General features: G+C 29.2%; 2 protein-coding genes across 5 annotated transcripts in view; one reads left to right on the forward strand and one right to left on the reverse strand.

Annotated features, from left to right (window-relative positions):
- Nucleotides 1–10682: 10682 nt before the first annotated feature.
- Nucleotides 10683–21286, reverse strand: LOC107456295 (uncharacterized). 3 transcript variants are annotated; one of them, XM_087165785.1, is made up of 3 exons: nucleotides 21148–21286; nucleotides 13253–13403; nucleotides 10683–11573 (listed from the first exon to the last, which is right to left on the reverse strand). In XM_087165785.1, exons 2-3 carry the CDS (start codon nucleotides 13375–13377, stop codon nucleotides 10967–10969), a joined length of 732 nt encoding a protein of 243 aa, XP_087021911.1. In that variant the 5' UTR covers nucleotides 13378–13403; nucleotides 21148–21286; the 3' UTR covers nucleotides 10683–10966. The 3 variants fall into 3 exon arrangements, with proteins under 3 accessions (XP_087021911.1, XP_015929616.3, XP_087021912.1); XM_016074130.5 differs by lacking the exon at nucleotides 21148–21286 and adding an exon at nucleotides 16672–16805; XM_087165786.1 differs by lacking the exons at nucleotides 13253–13403; nucleotides 21148–21286 and adding an exon at nucleotides 12886–13025.
- The window catches only part of LOC107456278 (cytosolic carboxypeptidase 1), a 77729-nt gene continuing 72478 nt past the window's right edge, over nucleotides 16403–21653 (forward strand). The window contains exon 1 of one of the 2 annotated variants that reach the window (XM_043039430.3): nucleotides 16403–16479. The gene's annotated coding sequence lies outside the window, so the exon portion shown is untranslated. The remainder of the gene's footprint in view (nucleotides 16480–21653) is intronic. The other variant, XM_071178729.2, reaches the window with a different exon arrangement.

Raw genomic sequence — 21653 nt, forward strand, 5'->3', positions numbered from 1 at the left:
TGATTTCTAAAGAGCTATCCGGCCAATTTCGGGCAAGTTCTGTATTGTGCTATTTAAAATAATTTTTTTTAAATTATGAAAAAAATTTTATACCTTATAATTCTACATTTTTTGAATATTATTAAATGAAAATAATAAAAAGTAATAAAAAAATTTTAAAAAATACTTGGTGCGTAGAGTTATCTTTGGATAGACGAATTTTATAATTGTGTGCAAAATTGACGAATTGCTCAAAAAGTAAAATCAACATTAAGGGGTCCAAACTATAATTAGGGGTCCAAACTATAAACTATAATATAACTGTGTGCAAAAATTATTAAATTCTCTTATAAGTTCTCAACGGATGACGAATTGCTCAAAAAGTAAAATCAACATTAAAGGGGTCCAAACTTTCGACTGTCCTCCCGATCAAACTATCTAGACCATATTTCCCAGTTTATGGCTGCCCACTACATTTTTATGCTCTAAACTCCAAACTCATCCGGAGGTATGCACGTTTATTCAAAGAAAGTACGTTTTGGTGTCTGATTTAGTGATCAATCAGCATATTTAAGGTAAGGACCACGAACCATTAAGATTGGGTCCTAGTACGTGAAAATCAGCTCATTAGTTCAAAAGTTATTCAGGGAGTCGCCTTTTGTCCTCACTGTACAATCTCGGTTAGAAACGAATAACTTTATGGAAATTTCTGATTAGTTTTAACAATGCATCTGCTTTTAAAAATAATTTAATATATTTATGCTATATGTAAAGTTGCCGTATAATATTTATATTGTTTCAAAATACTGATTTGTCCTTTTTTTGCAATAAAGTTTCTGGTCACAGCCGTGAACTAGTATCCATAGATTCGCTACCAATAAATACGAGGTTATGTACTGGTTTCTTTTGCATGCTGTTTAATTCAGAAAGTTTAGACATGTGTTGAAAAGGAGGTCAAGTTTTTTATGGGTTGTAGTGCCGATAAGTAAGTACAAGCAATAAGTACAAGCAATAAGTACAAGCACAAGCAAGTACGTACAATCTTATCCTGGTATGAAAAATGGTACTTCATTCCTTTTGATGTTTATCATAAAATTGCCATGATAATTTTAAAAATAATTTTCTGCCATATGTGACGTAAAGTTTTGTTTTTAATTTTTCTTAAAGTTTTTTCTTAAATTTTTAATTTAGCAGGAGTGAAAGATGCTTTAAAATTTTTTTTATCAGTTATTTTTAAAAGTTGTTAAAGTAAATTAGATTTGTAACTATACATAATAACATCCACAGTTTTAAAACAAATTTATATGTTTCATGCTCTGTAATATGGAGAATAAAACATATAAATTTCTAGCCAACAAATATAAATAATATGCCAAGAGTTTTTGCAAAGATTATTACCTTTTTTTTTAAGTAAAAAATATATATTTTAATGCAATTAAAATTGATTAAAGTAAAAGGGTTAAAAATTAGATTGATAAAATGGAACTCTTATTCTCTTGGAGGAGCTATTCTGCCGCGCAATTGAAAAAACAACGTATGTGCTTTACGATTGATTCCGAGAAAAGTGACATGATAACTGTTCTCCTTCTATTGCTCACGCTATGAACGCGATTTGTTTTATCAGTTTTCTGAAAATAGAATTTCAAAAAACTGATAAAACAAAATTTTTTTTTTTTTTTTTGCAATATATATATTTAGCTTACCATATAAAGATGCCAAATATGTAGAAATCTTAATTTTGAATTCTTTGTTGCTTACGTGGATTTTTTAATTGCACGGCAGTATTAATTTTACTCCTTATTTTTTAATTTTTTAATAAAAAATTTGAAAATTTTTAATATTTTTCAAAATTATAGAGAAATTAAGTGATCATAACAGTAGTAAAACTCACTAGTTTTCTTTTTATTTATTTATTTTTTCGTTTAAAAAGGTTTTTCTTTCATTCTGTTTAAAATTAATTCATCTAAAAGAAAAGTTGTAAATTATGCTAATAGCGATAACTTGATAGATTAACTTGTTTCGTACTCGTGTTCTGCTAAGGTGATTTTGTGTGAAGAAGAAGGAAGTGTTTAAGTGTTAGAAATGTATCACTTTCGATACGCTTCAGAACTCAGTTGTAAAATCCCCATAAAAAATATTTCAAACAAACAATTTCAATGTCTTGTATAAGGTAGCACGGATTGAAGAATAAAAACATTTAATTTGATGAACACGTGCGTCGAAACATGATCCAGAACTAAGAAGTTGCTATGCTCCAAATTTGTTTTGGAGTTCGAGCAGAGTGAGTCTAAATAAATAATGGTCCAACACTTACGTTTCTATTTATGTTAAATTTTTAAAACTCCATATTTTTATTTATCAATAGAACATTCTTAGATATTTCTCAGAAATAAGATTAAATAACAATTTGCTTAATTGTTAGTTTACCATATTTATCCAAAACATTTTTTTAAAAAACGTAAAAAAGACGATATTCATGTTATTAACTGTGAGAAAAAACGTTTATTGACCGTTTCTACGTAATACGGTTAAATAACCAGAATTTTATTCTCTCCAACTAGACCCAATTTTTAAAGCTGCTTGGTTTCTTGCAGTTGAATATATACTCTTTAACCGAGAGGGCTAATCTGTCAGTGTCATGACCGGTTGATCTGGAGTTTGAAGCCCAGCGTGCACATCACAATAGTTCTTACATTCATTTAACGTATGAAGAGTTTCCAGTGTCCTACACTCTTCAATTAGTGACCTTACCTTTGACTATTGGCCGGCCAGGTGACCGAGCCGTTAGCGAGCCTGACTGCGAAGCCAATGGCTGAGGGTTCGAATCCCACTCAGGGCATGGATGTTTCTCTCTCTGTGTGATGTCCTCTGTTGTGTGTAATGTGTGAATGTGGCTCGCCTCCGTGACCTTGGTTCACAGGTGCCCACTGGGTAACGTAAAATGAATAACAATTCCGGCATCTTCTAAGGCGAAGAATAAAGTTCAGTGCCTGCCATTTGAAAAAAAAAACCTTTGACTATTGAAATACTAATCCCTATCTCCCACAGTAGATCGCATCACCAAGTAAACTAATTAAGCTATAATCCACTGCTTATTTTACAAAACACAACTCGGACCCAACATTACACTAATGTTCATAACCTAATAAAAAGCTTAACGTAACTTAACTCCGAGGTCCAGTTAAATTTCATTTTTACGGTTTTAAGACGATGGCCGGTTGATACGGTTTTAAGTTGTAAATTTTTACAAAACCATTTAATTTTGCATTCACATTCATTTTTTTAAAATCATGCCAGTAGTAAACTGTTTCAAAACCGTAAAGGTAAGGAAATGTTCTTTAGAGTAAACGTTATGGTCCTCCCAATCCAAAAAGTCCTCCACGAAGACTAATTTCTCCCAATCCTTGTTTCAGGAGTTTCATTGTCTTCTGGATTGGATTCCAAATTGCAAGACTATGGAGTTGAACATTGATTGTCATAAACTCAAAATTGGGTCGGGTGTTAAACGTTTATGAAATTATTAAAAAAATATTAAACTAAAGATTATCTTTATTCAGTGTCACTTTTGCTATTGCTCGACGTCAACTCCTGATAGTAAAAAAGCAGTCAAATTAACAATTTCCTCTAGTTCTTATTTCCTTTGGTGGGCCGTAAAAAATCTATTTCTGCGGTATCTATTGTAGATATTTTGATACCAATATTAGTATATCAAGTGCTTAGTAAACAATTAGTAAAATACCAGTTGTACCTATTGCCAAAATTAATTAAGCATCTTTAGCGTCAACAAAAATATGTGATTTTTAATGATATGATTCTTTTAACTTCAATTCCTTCCTTCTTCTTCCTTTCCTGCATTAATTCAGCTTTTTAGTGCAAAAATTTTTCCATTTCAATTTGTATGTATTACTAAAATTAATTAAGCATTTGGAGTCAATATCAGTACAGCAATTTCTTAGAGTTCTCAAATCCAAATAAACACATTTTCTTCAATAATTTAGACTTTTAACATCAAACAAACTTTTTTTTAATTTTAATTTGTATCGATTACCAAAATCAATTAATTGCAATTCGTGAAAATAATTAGTAACTATATTGATATTTTTATAAACATATTTGATGAGCTATTATCGGTACTTATTTCAAAAGCCTTAGAAAATCAACAAACTATTATTGAAGCCAGTGATGCTCGATTAAATGCGGTATTAAATACTTCAGGTATTTTATTATCATTTATTTATTTTATTTAATATTGTACAACTGGTATTTATATTATATTATTATTATCGGGTATTTTTATTTACCGTCGTTGAACAGCAGACCCAATTTTGAGTTTACGGCTACTAGTGTTCAACTACGTAGCCTTGTAATTTTGAGCCCAATTCAGAAGGCCAGGGAACTGGATCAGGTATTGGGAAGAAATTCGCCTTCGTGGAGGACTTTTTGATGGAAGCAACCAGAATTTGCGTTACATAGAAAGGAAAACCTCGAAAAAACCACCACTGTTAGCTTGACGGCAAGAGGACTCTAACCCATGATTCGTCAACTACTGAGGATATTTTTTGTCAACCCTGTTGTAGTTGCTAGCCGGGTGCATGGTTCATATCAACCAACCATCGCTGAAATTTGATCTCTGGTTACCTAATTGGGAGACTAGCGTTTTATTCTCTGAGCCACCGAGGCTCTATATTACTGGTATCGCCGTTATAGGTGCTGTAGTAATGTTAACCTACTATGCCTGTATAGGCGCCTATTATAGGTACAATGGGGGTGAATTATTTACCGCTCTTCGAAATGGATAAATACACAAATATCACTATACTATACTCTCATTTCGTTAAATACACTACCTTTTTTCTTATTTGCTGTATATTCCGGTGCTGATTCATAATATTAGAGTTAGTATAATATGAGTAAGAAACTCAACTCACGTAGAACAAAATTTCAACTAGAGAAATTCAACAAAATAAACTATAGATTTATTTAACCCTTATTATTCAGAATTTACCACAATTTTCCATTAGCTTAATCGATAATTTTAATTTTATTTTATTAGTCCTTGTTGAGTTTCCATTATCTAAGTTTATAGAGATATGTTTTAAAAGTGTAAGCATCAGTATAAGAAACGTGTGGTTTCATATACCTCTTGAAATGCAAATACGGTGACGTCCTCACTAGACGTCATGAAATTATTAACTTTGATTTTTCTTGTGGCAACATAGGAAACCAGGGGTTAATAATTCATAAAAAACGAGCAAAAAAGTTATTTTTGTTTAATTTGCTCTTCAAGCTAGCAATTCATCCATATTAAAAAATATTTATTAAATTCTATGGAAAACTCTGTCTTCGAGATGCAGTGCACGGTGGTCAGAGGGAGTTATAAACTCGACTGTTAGGTCCGCAGTGTCTTCGAACCTATTTATATCAAATTTAATGCGGATCAGTCTAGAATTACGAATTTGAATAAGATACACACGATGAATAATTTTGGTGTAAAGCAATCACCATTTTTATTGAGGTAAACTAAAACTTTATAGAGTTAGCCACATTTTTTATTTACTGTGTCACTGTTATAGTCGATTCATTATTCGTTTGTTTGCTGACAACAGATATTTTCATGCACGTTGGAATCAATTTATTGGCGTTATTGCAAAAACATTTTGTTTAAAAAACAAACACATTTTTAGTAATATAGTGGCACTAATATTTTCAAATGATTGTTATTTTGTCAGTTGTAAATAATTTTTTCACGGTGACTACAATTCTGTACTTAAAAATGTATTTATTTTACCTCGGCACCGAAAATGATTGCAACTATACACCAAAATTCTTTACTGTGTTACTGTGTACATACATACATTCTGCTTTGTTTATATAGAATACGTGTTTGTTTATATAGAATAAGAATTTTGTTTATATGGAATCATGAAATACGTGTATTGCTTATTTTATGTTATGGTATCTTTCTTAGAAAGCTAATTTATGGGCTGAAAGTTTAATTAAGTTACTTAAGTTAATGTTTTGCTTTTATTATCCATTTCAAAGGAAATAAATTGATTACTTTTCTATTTATTTAGGAACAGTAATGAAATAACATTTTTTTAAATAGTTTCGACATGGTAATACTAATGTTTCCTATCAACTTCTTATAGTAAATAAATACACCGCAAACTTATGTATACGCTATTTTACCTTTACGATTATTTTGCTCGAATAAAAATTGCATTGACTTGTAAATTAAACAATATGTAATTTTTTAAGGAGTCATTTGAATTATCTAGATTTTATAATCCTTTTGGATTGAATTAACTTGAAATGGTGATAAAAACTAATGTGCTAATACTCTTTAAAAATTATTCTATTTAGTGATGCTATTTATTTAGAAATTGTCAAAGAATATATTTATTTTTCAAGAAGTTAATCTTTTTTTTTTGGCGTATTTGTTTTGTTCTTATCGCGTTTATATTTAATTATTTCTAAAACGTATTTCAAAATGGATTAATTTTTAGTTTATTCTTTCTCCTTCATTTAAAAATTACTTTCAAACATAGTTACTTTCTACCCCACAAATCCTCTTTTACGGAATGCTCAACTAATTATTAAATTCCATTGTTTATTGTCGTTCTTCGAAGGAATAAAAATGTTTAGCAATATATCAGCAATATTTAAAACATTTTAAGGGAATAAAATAAATATTTTTTTCCTTTTTGAAAAGTGCTTTAATTTTTTAAAATGGCCACAAAGGTTTAAGACCTGGAAATATCTTAACACTTGAATTTTGCGCCTCATTCCACTGCGTGCATCTAGAAAACTTCTTGGAAGTTGCATGAACTAATCTTCAACGATTCGACCATATTTAAACTGTACGCTTAAGACTGCAGTTTTCACCGAATTATGAACGATTGCTTTATTTTATTACATATTTTTTTCTTGTTTAAAAAACTATTTTCTGCCAATTCTTTAAAAGAACGATTTTTTTTTAAGAAGAGCACCAATTGCAAAAAAATTGAAATGTTAAATTGTTTCATTTTTTTATTTTTTGATCAATGGAATTTTAGGTATGTATGTAGCCAGAGTTGACAACCGACTCATTTTAGGGTTTACAACATCAATTTTCTTCTCTGTAGTCTTGTAATTTTGAATTCAACCCAGAAGACAAGGTATCTCCTAGATTGAGCATTGGAACAAAGGGCAAGGAGATTCTAACTCGTGATCCGTCGACCATTGGGAATATTTTTCACTATCACTGTGGTCGGCGTAAGCCGGAAGCAGAATTCAATTCGAACCCAGGTTGCGTCATTGGGAGGCGAGTATTTTATCCCCTTAGCTTTTGCGACTTCCTACATACTTTTGCAATAATCAACAATAATCGGAAACAAAAATTTTCTTAACATCAGAACGTAAAAATTTCATGTACTGCCTGTACGGTCATGCACCCTACAAAAGAAATGCTTCATTGAAGAAAAGCGATACAAAATTAAATTTTTACAGTTCTTTATAGTTGTATAAAAAAACCTTTCATAGTTTGATCGAAAAAAGCTCCCAAATGATGCTCATTCCCCCCCCCACTAAAGTTGCTTAACCCTTTAAAATTTATTTTAAAAACAACTCTATCTTCCAAGAAAAGAAAAACGATTTAAATAAAATGATTATAATGTAATAACTAGAACACTCTTTCACTTTCTCCAACGTGCTAAACATCGTGATTTAATCTTCCTCCTAAAACTAGGAAAAACTATTCTAAAATGCATGATCACTCAACCATGTAACAATCAAAGATTCAATTCACTGCGACTGGAATCGGTGTTCCATTCAGGATGGCATAAAACTTCCATTCTTGATTGAAACCTTAAGTTCCTTCTTAGAATTTTTGCCAGCAGGCGTAATAGTTTGTTGATATTTACAAATCTTTTGAGAAATAAATTATTACTTTATGTAATTTAAATCGATTAGCACAAATCTTTCTGTTACTTTTGAAGATGGCAATTTTCGGATGCTTAGTTTCAAAATATAATTTTTCATTACAATCAACAAAGTATAACTAGTAAGTTTGCAAGTTAACTGTCATTTGATGTAATCTTAATTAACGTTGCTAGTTTTACAAAGGATATTTTTACAGTCTTTAAGTTTTAAAACTCTTTTTTTTTTCCAGGCTTTTAACATTTATCAACTTAATTTGAGCATAAAAAATAAACTAATGTCTATATTTAGCTGTTTTATTTGTTCATGCAGAAACTTACTTTCATCAATACTTAGTTATTTTGTTTGTTCATGCAGAAGCTTGTGAACATTAAGTTAATAAAATGTAAAAATTTAACGGAAATAAATGGGAAAAATCAAAGCTGAGTAGAAATATGATAACAATTTGATGTTACCGTTTGCATAGACTATTTAGATAGACTTTCCAAAATTTAAAACTTGCATAAAGTGTTATATATTCATGAGTGCCACTTTTTAATATTTAATATTTATCCTAAATTTAAAACTTGCATAAAGTGTTATATATTCATGAGTGCCACTTTTTAATATTTGCAGTAAAAAATTTTAGAATACGAATTTAATTCATTTAAGTTTTCCTTTCCTTACAGTGCAGCAGAAAATTTTATTTTATAGATATTTTACTCCATCTTATAAGATTTAAAAACTATTGTAAAGAATAATAATCGCTTCGAAATGCCAGATTTTTTCCCATTTATTTTAGATAACATGAAAAATAAAGATTTATTTATAACCACCATTAGAACCTTTTATTTTTGTTTTTAAAAAGTTTCATAAAATTGTTTTAAGAGCAATGATGTTGAAAATGTTGTGTTGTTGTATAAAAATTAGAGACACAACTAATTTCATAGAGAGTTATGAGTAAACAAAATCCCCTGTTAAGGGATGATAAAAATATAAAATGTTTCTTAATTGAAACAATTAATGAAGAAATATTTTTTATATTATTGCTACTTTTTATTGAATATTATTAATAATAGAAAAATGATTGACAATAATTGAATATAATTAATAGAAATATTATTAACATTTTTTAATTGAAACAAAAAAAATCTACCTCTAAGATATTTAATATTGTACCTATTTGTTATACTAACTATGTTCATAAAGGAATAATTTAAAATAGATAATATGTGACTTAAGAAACATATAGAATTTATACTTTGTTCGAAACATACTTCCGCAACATGAATAAAACTTCATGGGTTATGTGACGTTTGCTGTATCTTAACATAAAATAATATGTTACCATGCAATATAGGATGTACTTGTATTGTATACAACTAAGTGTTTTGAAAAAAACATTTTGAACAAAAAATAAGCATTATTTTTAATTTTACTTTATTAAGCTACTAAACTATAACTAGAGAAAGACTGGATACAACGAAAAAATGCACTAATTTTTTTCGTGTACGCAATTTTCATGAATGGGAATTTATTGAAAACACATCAGTAATTGAAACATGTAGTTATATAATTCATGTTTGAATTTGAACTTCCTGTGACAAATTTAAATGATTTCGTATGTTTTATTATACCCCATCTTATCTTGATAGTTAATTTAAAATTTATAAACAACTACAATTAAATCTCTTTTACTACACTCAAAAACAATGCCATCAAATATACAACTTTATTAAATATCACATCATTCAAATTTTTCATTAAACAAATACACACTTCGTTTGAAAATCCTTTGTTCTTCAGTCTGTATTTTTATAGCAAATACTGTCTGTAAATATATAATAAAATTCTGTGTACAAATCAACAAGCAAGTCTTATACTCCTATTCCCTAAAGCATCCTATCTATCTCTAATCTAAGCACATCTTACCTATTTCTAAATCAGGATATTGTTATTTAAAATGCATGCAGTTGGATTCTAGTTATATTGAGAAAATTGAGATTCGAAAACAAAAATTGCCAAAATTTATTATTTGACTTACGTAATTGAAATTAAATTTGATAGTCTGCTTAACGAAAACTGACATTTTAAGCGAATGACAAAGTAAACTCAAAATATTATTTTAAATGATTCGCTTAAATAATTTCATATCTTATTATCATTTCCACTAGAAATGAGTGTTAATAAACATTGAAGAACATGAAGCTTAAAACAGATCACAAATTTTTAAAAATCAGAAATATTTCATTTTCTATTTTAAAACAGGTTTTCAATTAATTGTCTCTAGCATTATAAAAATGTCTACTATTGATGTACTGATAAATAACTGTGGAATATTTAAAAGTTATTTATCAGTAAAGAAAAGGCAAGTATATTATTTTCAAAACCAGTCGTTCTCTCAAAAAATATTTTGTATATTCTTTGTCATCGTTTTTAATGATTAGGTAGTTAATCCTTATTGAATTGAATGATTGATTTAGCTTAGTAAATTATTGACGGAGTAAGCTATTAATCTACGGTATTTTATTTTCTAGCAATATTTTTAAAGTCTAATTAGAGATTGTTTCCAGTTAATCTGGAATATTTTGATTGCATAAACTTCTAGTTGTTGATTTCATAATTTATGTAAACTTCCCACGTTACTTTATTAGCAGTTAATTATATCATCTGCCTTGCTATTAATTTTTCGTACAGTGATTTTTTAGTATTAATAAAATCATAAAAATAAACTGATGAATTAATTTTGATCAGAATTGGAATAAAACTGTAAGAAATTTCGAATCAAAAGTACCGGCACTCATAGTACCGGTACTTTTTACAGTAAAATCTATTTACCAGAACATGCTGAGAGACAAAAAAATCTGATATACCGCGATTTTACAGTAATAATTACTGGGCAATCGCTGAATCACTCTAATTAAATAATTACTGTAAAAATTACATCATAATATTTTACGTTAATAATGCATTTTGCTGTAAAATGAATTTTACAGATGACACACCTAAAAAGCCGAGTTAATGCCATAATCCGGAAATTTTTACATTGTTGATAATGCGACTGAAAAAATAGTCAAATAAATAAACATAATTAATAATTTGGTGAATAATTCTTTTTTCTTCTTTTTGTTTTTCCTCTAAAGCGTATTTTTCTTAAAAATCTTAAATCATCATCATCATAATGCACACCAAGATTTCCGCTGTTTCCGTAAGGCGAATTTCTATATTTATAACGAGGTTTTCGTAAGGGAGGATTGTGAAGCTTTTGCATACCAGTCGGCAAAATAAGATGAGGTTTAGGATCTGGTTCAACTTCCTTTACAGCTTTCTGGAGTACAGCCTTAACCAGATTCTCGTCTTCCCCAAGGTATTTTAACGGCATATAACCCGTTGAATGAATTAAGATAGGTTTCCATGGAGATAATGCAACAGGTGTAGAAAACTTAAATCCGAGGTGTTTACTGCTATAACCTTGATTATCTTTGACATTTTCGTTAGGGTGATCTTTGAAATTTTCGTTACGGTGATAATCTTCCTCATTGTTCCGTTCTTTTTTGTATCCATATCGATAACTTCGATAGTCATTCTCATCCTGGGAACTGTGGGTATCATGATGATTTTCTTCATCTGAATTACTGCGGGTATCTTCGTGCTTATAATTATTTTCCTCCAAAACTACAATTTTTGTTCTCATGAATCTGAAACAAAAAAGTGATGCGTTTAAAAATTTTAAAGACATACAAATAAAAAAATAGATGATTAATCTGCAATACAAAGACTGAGAAAGCTTTTATATTTTTAAGATGCGTTACTTAAAATGAGTTTTTTTTATAGATTCTATCTTTTCATTTATTTGTTTATTTTTTACTAGTTCGCTTATTTCATTCATTCATTAATTTCTTTTTCACTTTACATATTCGTTCGTAAAAAGAGTTATTTATTTCGATTCACATGGGAATAAACATAACTAACATTCGAAATTTGTAATCCTTTAAAATTAAAGAAGGAAAGAATCACATTAGATTGTTTTATATGTCTAAAAGCAATGAAAATTTTTTGGGGGTCATCCCTAATGATTAACCCACATAAAAAATTTTTAGATTGTGTAATATTAGTACCGATTAAGACTATATACATTTGAAAAGCGCAATTAAAAAAATACCTTGCGAAAGTTAATTTAAATATCATCTATAATTTAAATAATATCTACCTTAACAATATCATCTTTTAAAGAAGGGAATTTTGTTAGAATTTTCGTTGTTTCGAAAATCATATCGAGCATTCTACATTTTTGTTTTTTGATATATTATTTTTCCCTAATAAGTTATATATTATTGAAGGTTCACTTTTTAAATAGTATATTTGGTTTAATATAAGTTAAGTATGTTAAATATGATAAGCGATTATTTACTAATTTTTAAACCGGAAGTTACCATTTTAAGGTTAATAAGTGTGTCCTGAATAGTGAGTTTCAACAGGAATTTTGGCCGGTTTATCAAGCATTTCCAAGAAACAGTGTAAAATAGAGATAATAGGGAGAAAAAAATTTGCACGTAAAACTAAGGCTTATTTAAGCTAAGCGCTTAATGTGGTACACGATAAGCTACACGTCTTAACATTTAAAAATAACTGTACGTGACAACATCATCGTAGTTGTCTCATATTTGACCCATTTGTTAGGGCAAATACGAGAGAAGGTTTTAATTCTTTTGATATTTTCACTTATGAAACATTCAAAAATTATATTTCATAAATAATTAGAAAAACTGAAGCACAAATTACAATATTAAAAAAAAATTACCACAGATTCTATTGTTGCAAAATAACAGTGAAATTTTACAAATGTTAATCATATTAGCCTCGATTGTTCCCATGCATTTATTACAAAGCTTGTGCTTTTCGAGACAAATATAATTGCTTGAATAAGTAAAATTCGCTAAAAAATAACCCAATTCCGGCATTTACGTTGAAACTATTCACACTTATATATAAATATATACTATAACTCACATCAACTATTGATGATCAAATCTTTAGATCTAGTAATTTTGATGACAATACAGAAAACAGAGGATCTCCTGGGTGAAGGATTTGGACTTTCAAGCCAACTTTTACTTTGTAATCCACCTTTGTAATTTTTTTTGTAATCCACCAGGTAAAGTCATAAATATAAACTTAAATTATGTTAATGTTGCCATTATGTTCTTAGAAATTTTAAATGTCACAAATTAAAGCACTCTCCTTTACGTTAAGTTCTCAACTTGGCTTCTGGTATTTAAAAGAGAGGACTTATAGGTATTGATGTGCGTTGGAGAACTAATTTCAAAAGAAAGTATTTTTGAAATTGATAACAATTTTCATTAAAAGTTATACTTACGCTTGTGGAACTACATTTGAATATTTGCTATTTTGTCCTGGTAAAAATAGAGGGCGCCATGGAATTTTCCAAGCATCAGAAATTGAGATCACAACCACAGAAGAAAGGACAAATATCGATAGCATTTTTCATCCAATTATCTTTTCTTGAACTAAAAAAAAAAATTAAGTTTAAATAAAATTAACTGAAGTGCTTTTTTTAGTAAGCAATTTTAATAAATCAATAAAATAACGTTGCTTTAAAGAGGACGTTACACGACGGGAGAAACTTCTCATCGCAAATTCTCTTTTGCCTCCAAAAAGCAATTTGAAAATTGTAATACAGAAAAGGGGAGTTCATACAAGTCTCGAGTAGTCCATGAAGTTTCAAATAATGAACGAAAAAAAAATTAAATATCAAAATGAAAATAAATTATGAGGGGACACGTTAGGATTACGCATTCTCTTCCAATAATTAGTTTGCGTTTTGATATTTTCAAAATTTTTTTTTTTTCAGCAATTGAAACTTTATGGCTTAGGTTTGTCTGAACTCACTTTTTATTTATTTATATTTTAAATTAGTTATGTAGGGGAAATAGAATCTGGGATGAAAAGTTTCTCCCTCGGTAAAATATCTTTGAAAAATTTAAAAAAAAAAAAAAGAAAAAAAAAAAAAAGCTTTTTATTTTAAAAACGAATTATCAAAATCAATAAATTATTGCTCAATTTACATTTAAAAAGTGGTAGAAAGAAAACTATAACACTTTTAGCCACGTTTTGCTCGAACACGGTTCACGTGCAGGGAAAGGGGACTTTTATTTGACTTGCCTGAATCTCACTCGGGCAGTGTATTTTCTTACACCAATCCACTGATTTGCCAGGAATCTTCAAATTTTTTTACTTCCTAAAAGATTACAATTTTCACTGAATATTTGTGAAAATTGAGAAAAAAAGTGGATAGTTTTTTGTATCAAAACTCTTAAAAAAAGAAGAGGAAAATGCCTCTATTTCAAGCAAGTTTTTATATTTCCTTGGTGGAACAGCTACCAAATCATCCCTTACTCATCCCCCTCAGAGGAAATATATGTCCTTATTGTTGACCGATGGGGAAAATTCTTGGTTTCAAATGTCACATCAAACAGAATAATAAAAAGATGAAAAAATAAATAGAAAAATACAGCGAAACAGATAAAAAAATATACCATTAATGGAGAGAGAGGTAAACAATTTCCATTATTCGTTTTATTTTAATTTTAAAGCAATTTGAATCATGAAGTTAAAATTGCGAGTGCCAATTTTTGAATATGGCTCATGGGCTGCAATAACTGCACAACTGAAATAAATCATGTTTTGAGATAAGTGGGTTTAAAGTGCTCATTGCTAAGAGAAATGCATAGGAATTCTTTAGTTTGCTTAAACGAAGATTACCTTCAAGTTGAATTATGAGTTGTGCTAGTATTGCTGCTGAAAAAAATGTGTACTTTCATATTTACACCTGTTCTTAGTCCAAAATGCGTGTTTTTTTAGTTGTGCCACTATTGCAGCCCATGAGCGATATATATATATATATATATATATATATACAGAGAGAGGGGAAGAGAGAGCCCCTCCCCCCGCTCTTCAGATACAGATTGGATTTAAAACTTTTATAAGAACAGGTTTGCTTCTCATAAGCAATGAATTATTTGAAAAATAATTTTTTCATTTGTTAAATGTTTTACGCTTTGCGAATTACTTCTTTCCAATTGTGCAGTGAAATAAAAGAAGAATGGGTGACAGTTAGTGGCTTATAACAGAATATAATTATATCTTCATGTTTTAAAATATACCATATGAATCTTTAATCTTTAGATAGAAATAAAAATGTAAGCATTCAAAAAATAAATGTTTTCTTTCTTCTATTTATCCCCGGTGAAATTTTCCTTCCAGTCTTATATCTTCTTCAGAAAAAGTCAATTTTAAGTAAAAACGCTTTATTTATCGGAAGTTAGTGAATGCAAAACTTATAACAATCTTGATCGCTGATTCGAACTCATATAATCGAAAAGAATACAGAATTGTTTAAAAAATAATAAGCTTATTTTTGGTCACAATATAGCAAGAGAACAATACAATTACAGTGTTTAATTTCGTTTAACTTTATGTGGCTATTCTGAAGAAAATGCCAACCATCATAAAATTAAATTGGGAACGCCACTTATATAAGTTTAAAAAACTTTTTTTTAATTATTTCTCTTAAATTGTTGCATTATTTGGAATTCTGCACATTTTAAAACATTATATCTTACTTAAAAATAATCTGAAATGCATAAAAATGAAAAATAAGACTTCTTGCATTGAACGCGATTTGATATTTATAATATTATAGTATGATTCCCCTTGAAAGGATATCGTGTTTAATAGCAAGGACATTTACACAAGATTTCAATTCTTACAAATTTTCAGTGCGTTACGTCTTAATGATGCAACTTAAAATTAGAATTTTTTTATGTTCTGGTCAGAGAGTAGGTTTGTGGGTTTCTCAATTTATTAAATCAAATTTTTTATATCTATTTTTTTGCAAAAAGTATGTGTTGAAATTAAAATTCCTTTAAAAAAAACAAATTTCTATAAGTGGTAACCTGCTAAATAATAAAACCATGCTTATTAAAAACTAATTTTACGATAAAATTTTTAAATTGGTATGCATTTTCCAAAAACTCTCTTTAAGGTTTCCAGATTTTTTTTAACCAAATCAAATTGAAATTTTAATACCATATTAAAATTTCAAACTTATTAACTTATTTGCTACTTTTTTTTTTGCCAGGTAGCCGTGTGAGTTTTCGTCTCTTGTTTTTATTGAGCCTTAGAGAAAGCAATCTGAACATGAGTCAGATATTTAATAAAAGTTGTGTTAAGGAAAGTATACATTTGTGAGTAAAGTTTTCGAATAAATAACTCAGCATTGTAATTATTTTTTTAGGAACCCTATTTAAAAAAATTCTCAGTGAGTACAAAATCTCAGTGAGTAAGGAGAAGTTAAAATAAAAATGTTGAAAGTGGGAAACAAAGATTTCTAAAAAGAAAAAAAAGAAAGAAAGAAAAACAATTGAAATAATTGAAGTGATGCATACCAATGATAAAACTCAAATCTCACTCAGTTTAATCTTTCTTTCGCTATCGTTTCGTGCGTAATAATATTTTGGCTTTGTGTGATATTTATTCGTTATAAATATTATAGAATGATAGGTTGGATAATACTTAGTGACTGTAAGTAGAAATTTCAAAGCATAGTTTATGTTTAGTTAAACTTAAAATTTATTTCTATAGAATACCTTTCTACCATTAAGTATCTTAATCTATTCTAATTTATTTTAGAATAAAAATTTAGAATTACATACTTTAAATATTTTTCAAAAATTATCTTTGCTACTGAAATGCTACAAAAAATTTCATACTTACATACGGCCTGTTTTCTCAAATCTACAAGATTTTTGATTCACAAACTTATCTAGATTCAAAATATTATCTAACCGCTTTCCTGATCATCCCTGGGTAGAATGTTTTGTAATTAATTACTATACCGAGAAATTTTGATTCGTTTTCAAATCTATAATTCACATTTTTATTGTTAAATAAAATACAACGAAAAAACTTGGACGTAGCATTAACTGTCAATACGATTTGTTGTATCTTGTTTTTACTCGGGAAAATAAAACAATCGACTTTCATTTTGCAAGTCGTTAAATTTTGTTTTTCTTTTGCGTTATAACCACCGTAGAACAGTTAATCAGATTTTAAGTTTATGACTACCAATGTTCGACTACGTAGCCTTGTAATTTTGAACCCAATCTAAAAGACAAGGGAACTCCTGGATCAAGTATTGGGAGGAAATTTGCCATCGAGGAAGACTTTTTGGTGGAACAATCCTGCATTTACGTTATATGGAGGAGAAAAACATAAAAATCTGCCTCGGACAGCCTGACGACAAGGGAACTTTAATAACCTACCACCAGTCATCACTGAGAATTGAACCTGGAACGACTCATCGAGAGGTGAGCACTCTATCCCTTGAGGCACTACGGCTCCGCTAAATTATGTTTGAGAGCTTCGATGACAGAATTCGACGTGTACTAGGCGCACAATACGTGAAATAAATAAATAAATAAATAAAAATAATGGACCACCCTGAATAACTTTTAGATCTAATGATCGGATCTTAGCGTTCTAGAACTCATTCTTAATGAATTAAGGGGGATCACTTCAAATGTGTTAATTAGTAAATGCAGACGATATTTTAAGTTATGAAAGACACAAAAGCATACTTTTTCTGAATAAATATGCCTTTTTTCGACGGATTTTGATTTCTGACACCCAAAATATAGGGGGAGCCGCAATTTGGGAAATATGGTTCCATAGTTTGATCAGGAGAGCAATCCGAAAATTATACTCCATCATGTTAATTTTACTTTTTGCGTATTTCATATCACGAGAAATTTTTAGGTGAATTGAAAAAAATTTGCGCTCAGTTATAAAATTCGTTTATCCAAAGATAATTCCATACAAAAAATAAACTTTAGTAAATATTTATTATTTTTTATTATTTTATTAAGAAATAGTGGAAATTTTTTTAATAGTAAGGCATACAATTTTTACGCCGTTTTAAAGTACGTAATTTTACATGGCAAAATACGAAATTTTATCGAAATTGGTTGTATAGTTCCTGAGAAATCGAATTTCAAGCATACGACTTTTTTAAAATTTTACTTCTTAGGAATTATTGAACCGATTTCGCACAAATTTTGTATTTTGTCATGTAAAATTGCATAATCTAAAATGATGTAAGACGCCCGGTGGTTGAGTGGTAGCGCTTCGCGCTGCCGTGCCACAGGTCCTTGGTTCGATCCTTGGGCCGGGCAAGGCCGACTCAGCCTTTCATCCCTTCAGTGGGTCGATAAAATGAGTACCAAGCATGCTTGGGAACTAACACTGGGGGTTCCGCGTTCGGCTGACCACCTGACCGGAACATATGCTCCTGCACCCCAGAGCCCAAGGTCAAGAAAACTGAGATGGGCACAGTCGGCCTTGGCCCTCTTAATGGGCTGTCGCGCCACTGAGTTAGTTAGTTTAAAATGATGTAAAAAATTTTATGCCTTACTATTCAAAATTTTTTTGATTCTTATTGTATAAAATGATAAAAAATAATAAATATTTACTACAATATATTTTTTACGAATTTTACTCTTGTGTGCATAAATTTTTTAGTTTGCTTACAAATTTCTCGAGAAATGGCGAAGTCCGCAAAATGTAAAATTAACATTAAGGGGTCAAAACTTTGAACCGTTCTCCTGATTGCCGCTTCCCCTATATTTTGGGGGTCAAACTCCAAACCGTCAAAAAGAAAGGGCATATTTTTTCCGAGAAAGTACGTTTCTGTGACTACTTTTGTACCTTAAAATATCGTCAGCATTTATTAATTAGCATACTTGAAATCAACTTCTCGAACCATTAAGATTGAGTCCTAGAACGTGAAGATCCGATCATTAGATCAAAAGATCAGGGTGGTCCGTTTTTTTTTAGCGCACTGTATTGCATTACCTTAGTACTAGCATATTAGTGTGTTTTGCCTCGTTGCCTGTACTGCAGTACGACTGAAAAAGGATTAGGTTAGAAAAAAAAGTTACGTTGGAAAAGTATTACAGGACTCATAGAGGTCGACCAAAGCTTTAAAACTGGTCAAAATTCATACAATAATTGACATTTAAAAATTGAACTTCGAATTTTTCTTGATCACCACAATGGTTTGGAGCCTTACTGCATATATAGAAGTCTGATACTAGATTTTATTTTATTTTATTTTATTTTATTTTATTTTATTTTATTTTATTTTATTTTATTTTATTTTATTTTATTTTATTTTATTTTATTTTATTTTATTTTATTTTATTTTATTTTACAACCGTTATTAAGCAGCCTACCCTATTTTAAGTTTATGACTACTAACCCAATCCGGAAGACAAGGGAACTCCTTTAACAAGTATTAGATGAAATTTGCAATCGTGGAGGTTTTCTGAGGGAATTAACCCACATTTGCGTTACGTGGTGAGGAAAACCACAAAAGCCTCATACGGTTAGTCTGACGACAAGACTCTAACCCATGATCTGCCATCTGCCACTGAGGATATTTTACATCTATGATGCCATGTTGTAATGGTTACGAAATTAGGAAAACTTCAAATTTCTTTGATGAATAGTTGGTTACCACTTGAACATTTTTTGCAGATTTTTGGGAGTCCTGGTATAATAAAGATAGCGAGTTTTTTCAGACAATGATTTTGATGAGGTGGACTATTAATAAAATGGAAGTTATTTTTCTATAAGTAGCTTTGTGCCTTAAGTGATTCGGGCGGTTAACGGACGGATTGCCCTGAAATAGTCTAAGATAACTCGGATAGTAAACTAAAAAATGTCTCACTTTTAAAATATTAAAAATTCAACTTCACTTATTTAACCCTTAATTGTGGGAAATTTCAGACGAACGTCAAATTATACATTTTGGATCGTGGATAGCACTCCCTAAATAATGAAATGTACTTAAGTTCTATGTCCCTTTAAGAATAGTGGTTGCTGAAAAAGGCTGTAATGTTCATAAGCAAAAAGTTTTGAAATATATTTTTTAAATAAATGGACTAAAACTGAGAACACTGCATCGGAAAGTTGAACCCCATATATCGTGTTTGTTTCAGTTTCTTATCTTTAATAATAGAATAGAAATATTAGGACTTTTTTTTAAATGTCTGGAAAGGATAACGGTTTATAACAAATACACTGTTTCTCAAGAGATCGAGGTTAAAATTTATCAGTTAGATAAAAACGTTTTATCACAGTCTATTGTGTTTCTATGTTGAAGTTTAGGAAATTAAGTTCACACTTTTTTAAATAAGATATGTTAAATAAGTCTTTTCACATTTATTTAAACTTATAACTTATTTATGTTGAATAACTTCTACCCCAAAGTATCTTAGTTTGCAATAACAGTTGCAGTTAACAATAAAAATTTAGAATTCTAAATTTGAAAACAAATCCAAAAATCTATTCTTTTTTTGTTTTATTAAAAGAAAGTATTTCTCCCCTCTTCAATTGAAGTAGTACTTTTAAATGAAATAAGGCATAAGATGACTTTTATGCTACAAATTAGTCCCCAGCCATAGATAAAAAAAGTAATTTTAGAAACTATTTATGCAATTTAAAAGTTCCATAGATTTTTTTTTCTCCCAAGTATGACAATATGTCTTATTTTATTTAATAACAGACGCTTAAAATGAAAAACATGCAACTGATTTTAAGAAATTGATATTGATATGATTCTAAAAATTGATTTTCCAAACAAAAAATTGATTTTTAATCTTTTTCATTAAAGTAGAATTTTTAAACGAAATAAGGCATATCAAGGTCGCATTTCTGTAACAAACAATTATATAGCAATATATAGCAATATATATATATATATATATATATATATATATATATATATATATATATATATATATATATATATATATATATATATATATATATATATATATATATATATATATATATATATATATATATATATATATATATATATATATATATATATATATATATATATATATATATATATATATATATATATATATATATATATATATATATATATACAGTGGAACCTGTCTAAATTGACCACCCTCGGGACCAAGTCAAATGGTCACTATATAGAGGTGGTCACTTTACGAAGACTCTTTAAAAAGGACTCTTGAAATAAAACTAGTAGAAAATGGTCACCTTACTCAGGCGTTCACTTTACCCAGGTGGTCACTTTTACAGGTTCCACTGTATATATACAATCGACATACATTTTACATTGATAGTCAACTGCAACGTTTCAAGACTTACTTCGAGTAGCATGTCGTCAGCATCCGCGCTTCTCATTGCTCTTCAAGATTACTGGAATAACTCGAGAGAAATTTATTCCTTTAAGACCTCGTAGCCAGTACAGTATCTAAAAAAGAACTAATTTGTACGTAGAAAAAAGTAATTTCACCTGTCATCCATTCTTACAGAAGCGCAACGGGGTACGTCTAAAGAGAAAAATAATAAAATAATAATAATAAAAAAAACTAATTGTTTCATTTTCTCCTACTTGTCTGCTTTACTTGGTGATTAAAAATTTTTTAAGTTATTTTTTATTTAGGAAAAAAAATGTTTAAACTTGACCGATGTATCACAATGTTGTTAAGAAGGTTCCTCTTAAGGAAGAAAATGTCACTTTCAGTTTTCTCTAATTTTAGATTTCTGCTGGAGTGTAACAACACTTATTTGCAGTTTTTATTTTAACAGATTGCAACGATTTCTTACAAGGAAATGGACGATTACTTCATTTCTAGCCCATTTTTATTTTT

Source organism: Parasteatoda tepidariorum, chromosome 6, assembly GCF_982258835.1.
Source record: "Parasteatoda tepidariorum strain Cologne lab strain chromosome 6, Ptep-v5.0, whole genome shotgun sequence".
NCBI lineage: Eukaryota > Metazoa > Arthropoda > Arachnida > Araneae > Theridiidae > Parasteatoda > Parasteatoda tepidariorum.